The sequence below is a fragment of the Portunus trituberculatus genome, chromosome 48 (assembly GCF_017591435.1).
Source record: "Portunus trituberculatus isolate SZX2019 chromosome 48, ASM1759143v1, whole genome shotgun sequence".
Lineage (NCBI taxonomy): Eukaryota > Metazoa > Arthropoda > Malacostraca > Decapoda > Portunidae > Portunus > Portunus trituberculatus.
In genome coordinates this window covers 27,916,961-27,935,886 of record NC_059302.1, presented here as the reverse complement: position 1 = coordinate 27,935,886, position 18,926 = coordinate 27,916,961, and the positions used below count along the sequence as shown (strand labels likewise).

At 43.3% G+C, this 18,926-nt stretch overlaps 3 protein-coding genes across 3 annotated transcripts; 2 read left to right on the top strand and 1 right to left on the bottom strand.

Moving 5' to 3' along the window:
* Positions 1-459: 459 nt before the first annotated feature.
* LOC123498620 (cuticle protein CP1876-like) lies at positions 460-1,520 on the bottom strand. Its single transcript, XM_045245904.1, has 2 exons — positions 1,462-1,520; positions 460-1,219 (listed from the first exon to the last, which is right to left on the bottom strand). Exons 1-2 carry the CDS (start codon positions 1,471-1,473, stop codon positions 560-562), a joined length of 672 nt encoding a protein of 223 aa, XP_045101839.1. The 5' UTR covers positions 1,474-1,520; the 3' UTR covers positions 460-559.
* A 5,918-nt stretch (positions 1,521-7,438) lies between these two features.
* On the top strand, positions 7,439-8,476 carry LOC123498621 (cuticle protein CP1499-like). The gene is made up of 2 exons (XM_045245905.1): positions 7,439-7,499; positions 7,805-8,476. The coding sequence occupies exons 1-2, from the start codon at positions 7,488-7,490 to the stop codon at positions 8,387-8,389; spliced, it is 597 nt and encodes a 198-aa protein (XP_045101840.1). The 5' UTR covers positions 7,439-7,487; the 3' UTR covers positions 8,390-8,476.
* Positions 8,477-11,142: 2,666 nt separating this feature from the next.
* Positions 11,143-15,974, top strand: LOC123498473. Its single transcript, XM_045245575.1, has 4 exons — positions 11,143-11,246; positions 11,592-12,328; positions 14,704-14,809; positions 15,327-15,974. The coding sequence occupies exons 1-4, from the start codon at positions 11,235-11,237 to the stop codon at positions 15,789-15,791; spliced, it is 1,320 nt and encodes a 439-aa protein (XP_045101510.1). The 5' UTR covers positions 11,143-11,234; the 3' UTR covers positions 15,792-15,974.
* The last annotated feature ends 2,952 nt before the right edge of the window (positions 15,975-18,926 follow it).

The following is an 18,926-nucleotide window of genomic DNA, read 5'->3' as shown; positions in this document are numbered from 1 at the left end:
GCAGGGCAATACTGTGACACTGGCTACTGGCTGATGAGACTAGCAGAGGTGACGGGGAAAGATGCGGTGATGGTGGAAAAGAAAGGGAAGGATTTTCGCAGGATGGGATGAGGAGACACGATGCAAGCATGGTATATTCATGCTCCGGTAAGAAGTTCTTCAAAGCACCACCGCCTCAATAGCCCATTAGTCTGCCAATGGATGGGTTTTTCCTTGATAATATCGGCATGTAGAATTTTTGTCATCTCAGTTATTCTCCATTATAATGAAAAGAAGCAAATTGTCCTCCCTCGCTGACCCACGACAAGGTCTACGGGGATTCGCATAACGGGAAACAAGTGTGCCCAAAATATTGAGGGAGATATTAACTTTTTTTCTTTATCTACTCATGACTTCAGACCGTAACACCAAGGAGGGCATGATGATGGCAGCCGGACTTAGGGAGATGAGACTACCAAAGTTGCTCCATTCTTTTTAATGATGAAATATACAACTGAAATTAGAAAAAAGATTATGTGCCTTCTCTCGAGTTCATACTTTTTTTTTATATTTTCTTCATTCACGATGAAATGAAAACATGCAACATTATTGAAAAATAACATGGTTTGTGCAGTGCCTCAGTAATACTTCTGAACGGTGTAGTCGTCCGGGGCGGCAGCGGCGGCAGCAGCCTGCTGGTTGTAGAGACGGAAGAACTCGGCTTGGCGGCCGCTACTTCGGGAGTGTCGCTCACCTGCGTGGGCGCAGTGAAGGGTGCATAGGAGGGGGTGCCGTAAGAAGAGTGGGACACTGCAGGGGCGCCATAGGAAGACTGGAACACATGCACGGGAGCACTAATGGAGTGGGACACCCTAGCAGGGCCACTGTAAGTAGAGACCACAGCGGGGGTTGGGGCTGGGGCAGGGTGAGAGATATGTACGGGGCCCGCAGATCCGTAAGAGGTGCCGTAGCGAGTGGGGCGACTGGCACGGATGGCGTTGATGGTGTTCACTTGGTCCTGGTAAGTCCTGAAGAACTGGTTTTTAGCTGCCGCCACCTCGTAGGTGTCAGAAACAGGGATTATCTTGCCACCAACACCGGCGGGGACACTGGAAGCCAGCGGACCCACGTAGCGGGGCTGTCCATAGCCGTAGGAATGGGTGCTATGGGCGGGAGTGCCGTAGGTAGGAATGCCATAGGCCTGATGGGCGGAGACCGCCACCATCACTGCCAAAACAACCTGCAGAAGATAAACGAAGACTCATGAAAGTAGACGACACTTCCCAGGCAGGCACTAGTAAGTGGTAGGGCTTTTATCACCGCCAGTACTGAACACGAGGCGTCATGAAAAGAGATGCTGTTCTCTCTGTGTTTTCTTGAAGGTGTGCACGGTCAAAATGTGATATCAAAAGAAAAAAGCAGCACCACCAACTAAATACATTATTTCCACTGCAGCTCATTCTACAGTTAACACCACGTTACCAGAGTCCTCATGGCGCCGCGGAGAGTGGAGGAAGGCAAGGAAGTGAGGAGCGGTGTCGAGCTGCGGCACACACTTGCCGCTCGCTGCTTTTATATTCTGCTCGCCGCCACGTCCTTCCTGCCCCTCCCAGGCTCATGACTCCCACCCTCCAAAGCCTCGACCGTAACGCCCTCCTTTCATTTCTTTCTTGACGATGTAATCTATTTCGTTCTTACCCGAAGGCACTCTCATCGACCTATATTTACAGCGGCCTGTCTTTCCGTGGGATCCGCCAGCTTGAGATCACCACCAACACGCCCATGCAACACGCCCCGGCACACACAACCCTTTATGGCCTCACCCACAGAGCCCCATACACCCATGCTGATGACGAAAACATGACTCATGGACCTAATTCTACTATATTTGAACTCGTGATAATGAAGAAGACGAAAACGACAACGACGAATTTTAAAGGTGTGTGTGTGTGTGTGTGTGTGTGTGTGTGTGTGTGTGTGTGTGTGTGTGTGTGTGTGTGTGTGTGTGTGTGTGTGTGTGTGTGTGTGTGTGTGTGTGTGTGTGTGTGTGTGTGTGTGTGTGCTTGCAAGGCTGGGAAGCAAGAGGAGGAAGCAATGAGCAGGGAGATGACAAGCAAACAGCAGCAGATCCCATGACTGTTACAAGGATACCTATTAAGCCATTATCCAGAACCAACTAATGAGATAGTGAGATGAAGAAAAGAAGAAGAAGAAGAAGAAGAAGAAGAAGAAGAAGAAGAAAATCACACGATTGACAACTACCTGTTATAAGACACTCAGTTTCCTATATAAAAATCATGTGAATCTCTCTCTCTCTCTCTCTCTCTCTCTCTCTCTCTCTCTCTCTCTGTGTGTGTGTGTGTGTGTGTGTGTGTGTGTGTGTGTGTGTGTGTGTGTGTGTGTGTGTGTGTGTGTGTGTGTGTGTGTGTGTGTGTGTGTGTGTGTGTGTGTGTGTGTGTGTGTGTGTGTGTGTGTGTGTGTGTGTGTGTGTGTGTGTGTGTGTGTAACGATCCGTGGGAATAACAAGATTAAAAGCGAATACCATAACGTTTGTACATACCAAAACATAGACTGCATTTCAGAGCGTAAGCCTTCCTCTTCCTTCCCTGAACGAGAGGAAAAGGATTAAACAAAAGTAAGAGTTATTGACGATGTTGACAATGATGGTTATTAATGAGGGTGATGCTGTTTTAGTCACAAGGGCGAGCATAAATAGGAAACAGGAATAAGGAAACGATTGCAAAGATATAGAAAGAACGAGTGCGATAACGAGGAAGAGGAGAAATGTCACGAGATACACACGATAAAAGAGATAATGTGGAGGCGAAGGGGAAAGTGGAATGAGTGAAGGATGAAAGGTGAATGAATGGTTACAGGGAGGAAGGAAGGAGGGGGCGATGGATGCAATGAGCCACGTGAGAAAGTATACAACGATTAGCTGACTCATTGATTGAAAACTTTTTTGGCGCCACAATGAGGTCGTAGGACGCATTAAAGAGAAATGACGAGAAAATGTGGCAGTGGCGTGGCGGTGACCTATGCACTAATAACAGGTAAGGCAACAGGTAAACTAGTCACGATGGTGGTAGGAGGAAAGGCGAGGTGTTTTAATAGGGAGGCTGGTAAGGGGTGAAGGGTGAGTCTGCCATAACATTCTACTCGGGTAAACTTTTTCATATGAACATTTCACTGACTCTCAAAACTATGCCTTAAAATTAGGTTACATTAGGAGATTTACCAGTCTATTTCTCTCTTCTCTCTCTCTCTCTCTCTCTCTCTCTCTCTCTCTCTCTCTCTAAGGAAGATAAGTATAAGTACTGGGTTAATTCTTTCTTCTTTTTTTGTTGCCCTTCAATAAAAAAAAAAAAGAAGCAATGAGACTTAAAAAGAGGAGCCGCCGTGGAAGGAATATTGAGAGCGCATGACAGGAAGTTGGCAAGAAGGCAAGAGGAGAATGATTTTTTGGAGTATGGAACTGAAGCTATCGTTGACTGGATGGTTGGGAAGCCTTGCAGGAAATAAAGAACATGTGAGGGTGAAGAGAGCACGGAAAAAGTAAGAGAAGAAAAAAAAAAAAACGGAAAAATTGAGGGACGGAAAGTAACATGGGAAGAAAATCAGAAGATGAGGAAAGTAAACAGGGGAAAGAAAAGTAAGTGGCATGAGAACAAAAAGCATGTTAAAAGAAAAAAAAAGTAAGGATGAGAACGGAAAATAACGAGGAATAGGAAAGTAAAGGTGAATGGGAGAGTGAGAGTGACGAAGAGACGAAGGTGAAAATGTTGTGGGTGAGGAGCTGGGTGGTGGTGTTGGTGGTGGTGGTGTGAGGGGGTGGAGAAGGTATAATAGGAAATAACACTTTGATTACAAAATTGACGTGTGAGGTTAGGTTGCTGTTACCTGCCTGCCCCTCCTCGTCTGTGTATGACCTCGTGACCTCATCTCTCGCACTAAGGTCACGCAGAGGAGGAGGAGGAGGAGGAGGAGGAGGAGGAGGAGGAGGAGGAGGAGGATGGAGGCAATTGACAATGAGAAAGTAATGGAGGAGAAAATAAATAAGAGATTCTCCTTTTGCATTCTCTGGTTCTTTTGTTACCTCTCTCTCTCTCTCTCTCTCTCTCTCTCTCTCTCTCTCTCTCTCTCTCTCTCATGTATTAAGGTATGCTGTTATATCTCATGGTAATACTATAATCATAATTCTCTTCCTCTTCCTCATTATCATCATCATCGTCCTCTGGTAGTAGTAGTAGTAGTAGGAGTAGTAGTAGTAGTAGTAGTAGTAGTAGTAGTAGTAGTAGTAGTAGTAGTAGTAGTAGTAGTAGTAGTAGTAGTAGTAGTAGTAGTAGTAGTAGTATACAAATCATTCTAGTAAACTTCAGTATATTCTCTAGCTAATTAATTTTCAACTCTTCCTTATTTAACCTCACTGGTGAAGTGTTAAGTAGGCTACGACCACTTGTATTCTCGGGTCTAAATATTTGCCTGAAGTCTGCATTTAAATTACTTACTTTTTACTTCGGCTCCCAGAAAAAGATAAAACTTTGACAGTGAGGTCAGCTTCTTCGTCTATTCTCGTCTGTCTTGTATAGTCCCTTGTCTTCTAAGTTCCTCGATTTCTAGCATGTTGTATCTATCCAATGTCTCTTTAATTGCAACTCTCTATCCTCTCCTTAGCCTCCCCTCGGTCTATATCCGTTTTGTGCCACTGAATTATAATGGAAAAACACGGAAAAATTGTATTATGGGAGCTCGAATGACATAATTGCGTCTCAGAGTCAGGGTTCGTAACAAAGTCTCGTATAAATGTGACACAACTGCGTGAATTGTGGTTTGTGATTTTTCACATCGTGTCTAAACCTTAAGCAAACGGAGTCTAGCGTGGATTCAATGTGTGGCTTGACGGATACTTCAATTTCTTTCCTTCACCTGTCTTTTCTTTCTTTTTTTTTTTTTTTTTTTCGGTGCGTGTGTGCCTTTCTCACGCAACTCACCCGTTATTCTCTTTCACAAAACCGTACCATTTTTCATTCACATTCATCCAGTTTTTTTTTTTTTTCACCAGTGATATGCATTTCCTTTATTCCTCCCATCACATTAAAAAAAAAAAGATAAACTTGCTTCTTCCATACTTCCTTTGATATTCGTAACTGTGAATAGGGTTAACCTTCGTCCACAGGCAGCAGACACACTATTTCACCAATCCCTATTCTCAGCATTACTGAAAATCACAAGGTGTGGGTGAACGAGTGAAGCAGAGGCAAGGTGGAGCATGAGTCACGTGAGAAAGGAAGAGGGAAAGGCGGGAATGAGGGGAGAAGGAAGGATTGGGAGGCTAGGTAAGGGAGAGTAAAACAAGAAAGGTAAGGAAGAGGAAGGTATAAAGACAGAGGAAGGAGGAAGAGTGAATAAAAGTTACAAGAGCGAAAAATTAGTGATATAAGATTAATACATTATGATCGGGCAAGGCAGAAAAAAGGGAGTTTAGTTCAAAAGGAGGAAATGAAACCGAAATTTGGAATAGTGATAGGTGGATAAAGAAATCTGGGGCTATCCATGGAACTAAACAAAGAAATATGCAACAAAATCGTAAAAACTAAATAAAAAAAGGATAACAAAAAATTCGGAGCTATGGAACGAAGGAAGAATAATAAATATAGAATAAAATACGTTAGAAAAATAAAACAAAAAGGAAAACAAAATGAAATGAAATAAAAAACCGTAAGAACTAAGAAAATAAGTGAAGGAAACAAGAGATAAAGAAATAATAACAGTAATTTTGAGAGAAAACTATGTAAGTAAAACAAAAATAAGAAGAAAATATACAAATCAATAAATAGACGAATAAACGAACAAAAAAAAAAAAAAAACTGAGAACAAGCAAAAAAAACAAACAAACAATAAAACACCTTAATTGAGAAAAAGAACAAGAAAATAACAAAATAAGAGCAAAAATATAAACAAAACAAGAAAAAGAGCAAACAAACCCAGTCATAAACAAGAAAACGGACAAAAAAATAAATAACAAATAAATAAATGCATGAATAGATAAATAAATAAATAAACCGCAATTGGGAAGGACAAGAAAAAAAAATCACGTAGATAGTAATGATTTTGTGGTGTCCTTCGTGGTTAGCGTTCATGTGTGTCATTATCTTGTGCTGCCACCGAATACCTACTGCTGGTGTTAAGGTCAAAATTATCCGCCAAGCCTCAGCCAGTATGTGACGAGAGAACAAGACAGACAACACAGGCGAGACACGCAGGAGACAGGGGGGAGCCATCAGCAGTTCTTTATCTCCTATATTGTTCTCTTTCTGTTCCTTTCTCCCTTCTATATTCTGCCTCTCTTACTACCGTTACTTCTATTTTTGTGTCTTCCTTTATATTTTTTCTATTTTTTTTTCCTGCTCCTGTGTCGTCTCAGGTCACAACACCCTCACAAAATTCTTCACCTGTAATCAAGGACCCCAAAAATGCACTTACCTTCATTCGTGTCTCTACTCAATTTTATTTCATTTGATCTGGTTTTCGTTAGTTTATTTGCTTTGTTTATGTTTGGATCTTACTTCACGCTGTATTTTTCAAAGGCCGATCAAAATGCACATCTTTATTCCGTCTCTTTAATTGATTCTTTTTTTTTATTAATTTATTCCTTTTTCTTCTATCTTACTTAATCTTTTCCTTTTATTTTCATCAATATATTTATTTATGTAGATCATTAAACAGTTTTTTTAAGTTTATTATATCTTTTTCACTCAGCTTCCATACTTTCCTTTCCCTAATAAGCCACAGTGAAGAGCGCTGGACAGAAGTTAGCCAACGCGTTAATTTAAAAAGTAGAGTATATTTTTCATCCTTGACACTCTCTGTGCCATGCCCTTTCTCTCTTCCTGTCTTAGTCTCTCCCTCCCCACCCATAATTCTATATTCCCTCACTCTCTCTCCCACCCCTCACTCCTCCATCTCCCTCCTTACCAGACCGGACTCAAGCACAATCGGAATCATGTACAGCCACCTTGACGCCACTGAAAATATATTTTTTACTGTCAACAACAATAAAAAGAATACAGATGAACACGCCTTCAGATGTACTTACCTCAGACAATCTTAGTATGAGCCACAAAAAAATCAAATGAATAATACTTTAAATAGATAACACTCCAAATAAATACTAGTTCACCGTTAGCAGCGTGGTGAGGGTGCGCGGTGATTGGCGGGCGCGGTAATGTTATTGGTGCAGGGAATTTCCTTCCGAGCCGCATCCTTCACGCGGCACGAGTGTGAGATGACATGACAGAATGGATCTCACGAGGTTAATGGAGACTGACACACGGGAAAAAATAATGAACAAAAAGATTTTTCAACAGAATATTCCAAGGCTGAGGGAGGTGGAGGTGGAGGAGGCGCGGTGGAAGGTATATATGACGGCCCTTAGTGTCTGGTAGTCACAGTTCCCGACAAGCTTTCCCGACACACCCGCCGCCAGCAGCCGTGTACACACCGACGCCATGAGGACTCTGGTACCTGCGCTGCTGCCCTCACTCATTCACACACACGCTGCGGGAAACCTCTGATACATCTTCTAAAAGAATCCGAATTTATCAAGCTGATGTATCGAAAAATGTGTTGATTTATTAGCGCGCATACGACAATGCTTGCTTATGGCACTTCATACTCTAAACTTCTTTACAAGGCACACAACTACTCCAAATTATTTTCCATGAAAATTCCTCCTGGCTTAAAAATTCTACTCCATGCTTTGTGTAAAGACTGTCAGTAGTATACGAGCAGAATGATTTACGGAAATATTGGATGTTTTCTGCAGGTTGCTTTGGCAGTGATGGTGGCGGCCTCCACCCATCAGGCCTCCAGCACCCTCACCTACGGCAGTCTTGGCCCCGCCTATGGCAGCCACGCACACGGCATCTCCACTCATGCAACCCACTCCCAAGGCAATGCCATCCATGGCGGCCAAACCTACAGCTACGGTCAGCCCGGCTACGTCGGTCCCCTGGCCTCCAGTGTCCCTGCTGGCGTCGGTGGCAAAGTCATCCCTGTGTCGGACACCTACGAGGTGGAGGCAGCCCGCGGACAGTTCTTTAGGAACTACCAGGACCAGTTGAACACCATCAACGCCATCCGTGCCAGCCGCCCCTCCCGTTACGGCCACGCCAACTATGCTCCCCAGCCCTCCTACGGTTCTGCGAGGCCTGTGCCTGTAGCCCACTCTGTTTCCGCCCAAGGCGTGCGTGCGCCTCACTCCACCTACGGACAAGCCAGTGCTCCCGTGCAGGTGAGCGACACTGCGGAAGTAGCAGCCGCAAAAGCTGATTTCTTCCGTCTCTTCAACCAGCAGGCAGCCGCCGCCGCCGCCGCTCCCGACGATTACACCCACTACAAACAATACTGAGCCATTGCCGTCTGTGAACAACACAAGGACTGTCACTCAAAAAGTCGATATAAACCTTTGATCAAACAGTAAATATATGCATACTTAGTTGAGTTTATAACCTCTTATTTAAATCATAGTGAGAGAGAGAGAGAGAGAGAGAGAGAGAGAGAGAGAGAGAGAGAGAGAGAGAGAGAGAGAGAGAGAGAGAGAGAGAGAGAGAGAGAGAGAGAGAGAGAGAGAGAGAGAGAGAGAGAGAGAGAGAAAACTAAACTTAAAAAGAGTATTCAGATGATTCTAAAACCAAACTGGCCAACCTGATTTTTTAACAGCTTTAGTAAAGCAGGACTGTTCTTCCTCAACTTGAGTTTTCTAACTCTTGGCCAGCCTCCCTTTGCTGGAAGAAAATTATTATACTAAGGGAAGGTCTCCTCTTTCTTATAGTTTGCCTGTTGTCAGGTATCTTCCTTCCACTGCATCTTCTGTGAATTATTCTCTCTCTCTCTCTCTCTCTCTCTCTCTCTCTCTCTCTCTCTCTCTCTCTCTCTCTCTCTTATCTATATATATATATATATATATATATATATATATATATATATATATATATATATATATATATATATATATATATATATATATATATATATATATATATATATATATATATATATATATATATATATATATATATATATATATATATATATATATATATATATATATATATATATATATATACATATACATACATACATACACAGATACGAGATTCAAGACAGAGAAAGAGGATTTAAGACATCAATATGTTGAACCAGTTAGAATAATCAGGAAGTTAACAAAGAATGCTAAAAACAACTATGAATCAAAGGCAGCCAGCCAGGCGGAAAAAAAATTTAACAAATACTTTTTTTAAAGTTTTCACTCATGAAAACATGCAGGAAATGCCGGAGTGAACAAATTTTTAGAGCAGAAGAGAATGAGAAGCTGATCGATAATTCCTGAATGAGAAACTGACAGATATCTTCCGCAGCTAAGGAGATAGTAGGACAGGAGACAGATAGGCTGAAAATATTCAAGTCACTAAGGTCAAACGAAATATATCCAAAAAGGTTAATAGTGAACCGCTAGTTTTTGTATCTAGAAAATCGCTACACTCAGGAGAGGAAGCGTTAATGTGGAAGCAGTTGAATGTAGCACTAGTGTCTAAGACAGGAAATAATACGTAGATGTCTAATTACAGATCTGTCAGCTTAATTTCAACTGTACTAAATTCAGATTTCCTAGACACACATAAGTTAGGAAGGGATCTGATAGAAGTCTTAGTGGTATACGTGTTATAATAATGGGGACATAAACAAAACTCACAGAATCAGCGATTAGGATAAAACAAGAACCAACAAGTTTAAACTTGAAAAATTTAGGTTCAAGAAAGATATATGAAGGAAGTGGTTCTCAGATAGAGTGGTAGATCATCATGAATCAGGTTATTAGTGCTGAGTAATTTGAGAACTTTAAAGATTACACAAAATCATGGATGGGAATGATAATTATCATTCCCATCAGTCTTGCAGCTTCCCTTATTTTATTATGTTCTTTTGTCCCCTTTAGCCCATAAATTCCCGTGAAAAGCCCACATGGTATAAAAAAAAGATACATAACTATTGTTTTCCTCCTCCTCCTCCTCCACCTCGAATCCCACCACGAACAGCCTTAAACACTGCCATTTATCGAGTGGTTTAAAGTTACCTACATGTCACCACGATATCAAGTTTCTAGGTGGTTACACCCAAGATGAGCTTGGATGGGGATATAGGCCCTATTACGGATACCACTATAAATAAAAGTGCCTGCGCCACTTATGGGCGGAAGCTGAACTGCGCTTCCTACACACTCTTCAAGTGAGCCTACAGACGCTATAGGCCTCAACGTAAAAAAAAAAAAAAAATCTCACAGCTATTGGAAGCGGTGCATACGAAAAACAGGAAAACACTCAATTTTCTATTTTCCGATTTATATATATATATATATATATATATATATATATATATATATATATATATATATATATATATATATATATATATATATATATATATATATATATATATATATATATATATACACACACACACACACACACACACACACAACTAATATGAAGCCATGAAGAGAGCACTAAAAACAACGTAATCAAGAAGATAGAAATAGCAAGGGGGCTCACCTCCACCTTTCTACCTCTAACTGTATTTCCTTTCTGAACTCCCATATAATCTTGATCTAGCGCTTGCTAGCAATTCTCATTTCACCTATCTGTCTATCCCATCCTGTATCCGGTATCCGAGTATATATATATATATATATATATATATATATATATATATATATATATATATATATATATATATATATATATATATATATATATATATATATATATATATATATATATATATATATATATATATATATATATATATATATATATATATATATATATACAGAGAGAGAGAGAGAGAGAGAGAGAGAGAGAGAGAGAGAGAGAGAGAGAGAGAGAGAGAGAGAGAGAGAGAGAGAGAGAGAGAGAGAGAGAGAGAGAGAGAGAGAGAGAGAGAGAGAGAGGATGATTGGGGTGATTTAACAATTGTGGTCAAAACAAGTGCAGTGATCACAGCCTCGCTACTTCCCACATCACATTGGTGCATTCCTTTGCGTGCGTTTGGTGAAATATTCAGTACCTAGTACAAGTAACCATGACTGTCGCAGCGTCTCAGGGCCGAGCGGGAGGAAGAGCAAGGGCCACACTGCAGTATATATTGAGGGAAGCCGGGAGGCAAGGCACAGTTCGGCTCTCCTCCCGTTCAGCGACATGAAGACTCTGGTAACTCGGCTCTTTCTGGTGTCAACTTATCTTTGTTCACAACTGCTACAGTCACTGTCAACAGTGTTGTAGTCACGCGGCGCGCCTCGTCCACACACAGCTACACACCCCTGGCTGGTGAAGCTCACCAATACTGCCTCACTATTTCTAGTTTCCAGGAAAACCGATCAAAGTGTATTATTCTTAACAAGTGCACAAGTACAAGAGAAAACAAATATCATTTAGATAAGCAATACTGGTCTTTTGACTCACTGTTCTGTCCAGAAGCCTTATGGGAGTTTTAGTCTCCAACGACACCTTTATTTATAGAATGCTAGTGTTTTCTGAGCCAGTTTATCCCAACAGGTTGTTTTGGCAGTGATGGTGGCGACCACCGCCCATCAGGCCTGCGGCATCCCTGTACCCGGCACTCTCTCCCACGGCACCCACGCCTACGGTTATGGGCAGGCGCCCTACTTGGGTAGGCTGGCTTCCAGTGTTCCCGCCAGCGTCCCTGTCTCAGACAACTACGAGTTGGCGGCCGCCCGTGACCAGTTCTTCAGAGCCTACCAGGACCAGCTGAACACCATCTACGCCCTCCGTGCCACCAAATCCGGCTATCACGACTCCCAAGGCCGCTTACTCGGACACCACGGCTCTGCTGGCGCCAGGCACGCGTCCCACGGAACACATTCCTCTTATGGCACCCACGCCTACGGTTATGGGCAGGCGCCTTACGTGAGTCGGCTGGCTTCCAGTGTTCCCGCCGGCGTCCCTGTCTCGGACACCTACGAGTTGGCGGCAGCCCGTGACCAGTTCTTCAGAGCCTACCAGGACCAGCTGAACACCATCTACGCCATCCGTGCCACCAAATCCGGCTATCACGACTCCCAAGGCCGCTTACTCGGACACCACGGCTCTGCTGGCGCCGTGCACGCGTCCCACGGAACACACTCCTCTTATGGCACCCCAGCTGTGCACGATCCCGTCGTACATACTTCTCAAGCCGTGGATGCTCCCGTCGTTTACAATTCCCATGCCGTGCACGCCCCCGTCGTGCACGCTTCCCACGCCGCGCACGCCTCCCCCGCCGTGCACCACAATTATTAAAACTACAGCCAGAAGGAACATGTCGAAAGTAGCGGTTTCCAGACCGAGTTCTTCTCGACGTAACAAACTGACAAATCTTTCTTCGCTGCCAGAACAACACTATGACAACTGACGTCTCCAGCACACCCGATCTTGTCAAATATGTGTACGTACATGTCAATAAACAGTAAACCTCTCTCATGTAGCGTTTGCATGTGTGTGTGTGTGTGTGTGTGTGTGTGTGTGTGTGTGTGTGTGTGTGTGTGTGTGTGTGTGTAAAAATTACATGTAAATGGTATAAACACACACACACACACACACACACACACACACACACACACACACACACACACACACACACACACACACACACACACGGAGCTGTGCTCCATACTTTAATAGTAAAGTCTGAGCATATAAATAAATTCAATTCAATTCAATTCAATTCAATTCACACACACACACACACACACACACACACACACACACACACACACACACACACACACACACACACACACACACGGAACTGCTCCATACTTTAATTGTAAAGTCTGAGCATATAAATAAATTCAATTCAATTCAATTCAACACACACACACACACACACACACACACACACACACACACACACACACACACACACACACACACACACACACACACACACACACTTACTTGAGGGGGAGAGAAATAAGGACGGTATTTAAAGATATGAAGCCCAAGTGGAGAGCAATAGACAGCGGAGTGGCACAGGGGTCAGTATTGGCGCCAATACTTTTTCTTATATATATAAACGACATGCCAGAGGGAGTGAACAGCTACATAAATCTGTTTGCGGACGATGCGAAACTGTGCAGAGTCATAAATCAAAAAGAGGATTGTGAAATACTACAGGAAGACTTAAACAAGATCCGGAAATGGAGTAAAAAATGTGAGATGGAATTCAATGTGGACAAAAGACATGTCATGGAAATGAGAAAAAGTGAAAGACGACCAGTGGGAATCTATAAGATGGGAGATAGTGTAGAACTAGAAAAAGTAAAAAAGGAAAAGGACTTGGGAGTGACGATGGAAGAAAACAATCAACCGGTAAACCATATTGATAGAATTTTCAGAGAGACATATAATTTGCTAAGGAATATTGGATTAGCATTTCACTATATGGACAAAGAAATGATGAAGAAATTGATAAGTATTAAAATAAGATCTAGATTGGAATATGCAGGAGTTGTGTGGACCCCATAAAAAGAAACACATAAGGAAATTGGAGAGACTACAAAAAATGGCTACAAGAATGGTTCCAGAATTTAAAGGGATGACATATGAGGAGAGACTAAAAGCTATGGATCTACCAACCCTGGAAGAGAGAAGAGAGAGAGGGATCTGATACAAGTTTATAAATTGATTAACGGAATGGATCAAGTGGATAATGAGAAACTAATCCTGAGAGAAGAAGCACAAGATCGCATAGTAAGAAACTGAGGAAGGGAAGATGTCTGAGAGATGTTATAAAATATAGTTTCCCGCAAAGATGTGTTGAGACTTGGAACAGTTTGAGTGAGGAAGTGCTGTCAGCAACGAGTGTGCATAGTTTTAAAGAGAAATTGGATAAGTGTAGATATGGAGACGGGGCCACACGAGCATAAACCCCAGGCCCTGTAAAACTACAACTAGGTAAATACAATTAGGTAAATACACACACACACACACACACACACACACACACACACACACACACACACACACACACACACACACACACACACACACACACACACACACACACACACACACACACACACACACACACACACACACACACACACACACACACACACACACACACACACACACACACACACACACACACACACACACACACACACACACACACACACACTAGCTGAATGAATAAGTAGAAAGTATAATATCAATAAATAAGGAGCAATACAGAAATAGGAACTTAGGAAGACGTACCTAGCAGCGCGTCACCTGGACCACCTCCCTCTTTACATCCCCCACAGCTTTATTTGTCTATTTCTTTCTACCGAGTATCTCTTCCAGGCTATTCCTTAATTAAACACTCATTAATTATTATTACTTTCTTGTGACCGTTTATGTAGCCACTTAAACTGTCCAGTTAATCTACCTTATACTATAGAGTATTTGATAAACTTTCATAATGTATTCACTTTATTTTTGTACTATTCAGTGACATTAATTAGCAGACTGAGAGATGTTAATAAGAAAGCAGGCGGAGGAGGAGTGAGAGGCGTGGTCAGGACGACGAAGCGTCAATACTTCTACATGACCACATCAATCAAGGACGTGCGTTCTGTGAAAACTTCGCCACCCAGAAATTATCGTGAGTGTCGCGGCGTCTCAGGGCCGAGCGGGAGGAAGAGCGAGGCCACACTGCAGTATATATTGAGGGAAGCCGGGAGGCAAGGCACAGTTGGGCTCTCCTCCCGTTCAGCGACATGAAGACTCTGGTAACTCGGCTCTTTCTGGTGTCAACTTATCTTTGTTCACAACTGCTACAGTCACTGTCAACAGTGTTGTAGTCACGCGGCGCGCCTCGTCCACAGGCAGCCACACACCCCTGGCTGGTGAAGCTCACCAATACTGCCTCACTATTTCTAGTTTCCAGGAAAACCGATCAAAGTGTATTATTCTTAACAAGTGCACAAATACAAGAGAAAACAAACATCATTTAGATAAGCAATACTGGTCTTTTGACTCACTGTTCTGTCCAGAAGCCTTATGGGAGTTTAAAGTTAAACTTCGTTGGTTTTAATTCCAGTGTCCATCACATCTGGTGCTCTCCAGAAAGTCAGTCAGGCGAACCCACAGTGGCGCTCCAACCACAGCAGTAACCTTCCAGTAAACAGTCTAAACTCACGAGCCCGAGCGAGACTCAATCTGTTGACCTTAGCAATGCCAGGCCAGCGCGTTACCACTGAACTACCAAGATTGCTAGTGTTTTCTGAGCCCAGTTTATCCCAACAGGTTGTTTTGGCAGTGATGGTGGCGACCACCGCCCATCAGGCCTACGGCATCCCTGTACCTGGCATTCCCTCCCACGGCACTCACGCTTACGGTTATGGGCAGGCCCCCTATGTGGGTCCCCTGGCTTCCAGTGTTCCCGCCGGCATCGGCGGCAAGGTCATCCCTGTCTCGGACACCTACGAGGTGGCGGCCGCCCGTGACCAGTTCTTCAGAGCCTACCAGGACCAGCTAAACACCATCTACGCCATCCGTGCCAACCGCCCCGCCTACCACAACACCTATGGCTATGGACACGGACACCACGCTCCCGTCGTGCACACTTCCCACGCCGTGCACGCTCCTGTCGTGCACACTTCCCACGCCGTGCGCACCCCTGTCGTACACACTTCCCATGCCGTGCACGCCCCCGTCGTGCACACTTCCCACGCTGTGCACGCCTCCCCCGCCGTGCACCACAATTATTAAAACAACAGCCAGAAGGAACATGTCGAAAGTAGCGGTTTCAGACCGAGTTCTTCTCGACGTAACAAACTGACACATCTTTCTTCGCTGCCAGAACGACACTATGACAACTGACGTCTCCAGCACACCCGATCTTGTCAAATATGTGTACGTACATGTCAATAAATAATAAACATCTTTCATGAATTATGTGTATATATTGTATTTACGGTCGCCTGTTGGTCATTTAGCCTGGCTTCCCATTACGGAGCGACTTCAGAGCTCATAGAGCGATCTTTGGGTAGGACTGAGACCACAACACACTCCACACACCGGGAAAGCGAGGCCACAACCCTCCAGTTACATTCTGTACCTACTTGTTGCTAGGTGAACAGAGGCTTCACATTAAGAGGCTTCCCCTTTTACCTCGCCGCGCTCAGGACTCGAACCCGGGCCTTTTCGGTTGTGAGCCGAGTATGCTAACACCTATACTACGCGGTGTGTGTGTAATTCACCTCGGTTCGCCTGCTGGTCACCCAGCCAGTCTTCCCCATTACGGAGCGAGCTCAGAGCTCATAGACCGTGTGTGTGTAATTCACACACACAACACACACCGGAAAAGCGAGGCCACAACCCTTCGAGTTACATCCCGTACCTATTTACTGCTAGGTGAACAGGGGCCACACATTAAGAGGCTTGCCCATTTGCCTCGCCGCTTACCGGGACTCAACCCGGCCCTCTCGATTGTGAGTCGAGCGTGCTAACCACTACTGTGTGTGTGTGTGTGTGTGTGTGTGTGTGTGTGTGTGTGTGTGTGTGTGTGTGTGTGTGTGTGTGTGTGTGTGTGTGTGTGTGTGTGTGTGTGTGTGTGTGTGTGTGTGTGTCATAAAATGCGAATCCATCTCCGAGGTGAAGCCGCGTCAGTGCCATTCCACGTAAAGTACGGCTAAACCAGTCACTTGCCTTGCATTTCACCTTGACAGCTGCTCCTTACTCAAACGCACAGAGATTCAGTTAGTATGTAGGTCAGTAAGTTAGTAGAAAATGAAGGAACCTCCAAGAGGATGTCAGGCCTATACACCTGGCAGTCTCTGTAAAAGCAAAGATGCTTAATTCCATCTGTCATCTCCATAGACTCCGTATATGTACTTGACGGGTGTCGGCGGAACTGCCTAAATATTAGGCGGACAAAGTCTTAAAACAAAGAAAAAGACATCCTGATTTTATCTTTTTAGCTAACCTCATCAAATTTTGCATGTAGACTCCCACTAGTAATGAGCATGGACCCTTGTAGTTAGAGTCTATGGCAGTGTTTGCCAGCTTTTTTTGGTTGCGACCCTAAATGCAGTCTTAACATGGAGGAGCGACCCTAATTGTAATAACAAATCCAACCTAACCTAACCGAGACAGAGACAAACAAGAGGAGACAGTCAGGCAGACAGAGGTACAAACAGACAGGCAGTCAAAGATAGAGACAGACAGACTGACACAAAGAAGCAAAGAGGGCGATGGGAGGAAGGCATGTAAGAGTTGTTATAAAAAGAAAAAAAGAAAAGAAAAACAAGTCCGATGCATGCAATGCGTTCTTTCACTGCCGCATCGTCACTGATGCGACTGACTGCTCAGTGCTCACTCAGGCTCCTCGCTCACTGTTCGGCGGTCAAGTACACGTATTGTACATAAAAACTACTCGTACTACGGACGGAATTGCATGATTATAGGTGTTTTATGACCTCTTTTATTACTGTGTGTCCAGTAGAATCTTTACCTTGTCCTACTAAAGTAAATCAGTTACATTAATCAAAATAAAAATGTGAACAACCATTAAGATAATTTTCAGTAAGACCCTCTGGCGACCCTCAGAAATACCCTCGCGACTTTAACTTGTGTCGCGACCCTGGGATTGGGAACTACTGGTCTATGGTATGAGCCATAGTTTTATTCTGGCGCCTTTTCATACCAGTCATTATATGAACATTCTGTTCGATGACAGATTACTGCGGCATCGAGTAGGAGTCTAGCGGAAGGCTAGATTTTTAAGACATCTTTCATGATTTCAACAGACAATTTCACGATTCCAGTGATACTTTAACAAGGATGGCATATCACTGTCAAAACCTCCAAAGGAAACCAATTCGCCATCACAGAGAGAGAGAGATAGATAGATAGATAGATAGATAGATAGAGAGAGAGAGAGAGAGAGAGAGAGAGAGAGAGAGAGAGAGAGAGAGAGAGAGAGAGAGAGAGAGAGAGAGAGAGAGAGAGAGAGAGAGAAAGAGAGAGAGAGAGAGAGAGAGAGAGAGAGAGAGAGAGAGAGAGAGAGAGAGAGAGAGAGAGAGAGAGAGAGAGAGAGAGAGAGAGAGAGAGAGAGAGAGAAGCTCAGCCTCAAATAACATAACGCATACACATAGGAGACATGAACGCCAAACACCATGCACCCGAAACCACTTAGTACATAAATAGCACACGCAAGAGAGGAATCAAAATCTTAATATACCACACCAAGATACTACATACATATGGCAGACCTGAACGAAAAACACCATACACCGGGAACCGCATAGAACAATAACACACGCAGGAAAGGAATCAATGATAAGCTCCAACACTTAGGTCCGGACGTGCCATCTTAATTGCAACTAACAACAACAAAACAATGCCAGACATGACATTAACTAACAAAAGAATAACAATAACATAACAACGTATTACAACACGGCACAATCTCTAGGTCAGATTCATACTTAAAATCAAAGCCACTAAAATACGAGCACCACTAAAACATAACACCAGGAACATAGAAACAACAACAGATCGCTCACCAATCATATTTACACTGAAACCTAACCTACCTTAACCCAACACAAAGAACATAGAAAACACAACAGGTCGCATACTGTTATCTTTACACTTAAAACCAAAGCCATTAAAATACCAACACCGCTGAAACACAACACCAGGAACGTAGAAGTATTAACACAATTTCAAGACATTTATCCTATCTTTTGGCTAATTCCTTTCAGATCTTTTAGGGAACCTGCAGTTTCAGTGGGCCTTTTTTTTCTCATATTTTGTTGCCTTTGGCAGGTTTCCCTCTTGCGTAAGAAGAAAAAAAAAAGAAAAAATGAAAACAATGCTGAATGATGGAGCGACGCCGAG

What these genes read in the sequence shown, in the direction of transcription:
- LOC123498473 (XM_045245575.1), top strand. An exon ending in TCCCCCGCCGTGCACCACAA is followed by an intron (nt 12,329 to 14,703) that starts TTATTAAAACTA and finishes GCGGCGTCTCAG; the next exon opens with GGCCGAGCGGGAGGAAGAGC. An exon ending in TCAGCGACATGAAGACTCTG is followed by an intron (nt 14,810 to 15,326) that starts GTAACTCGGCTC and finishes TTATCCCAACAG; the next exon opens with GTTGTTTTGGCAGTGATGGT.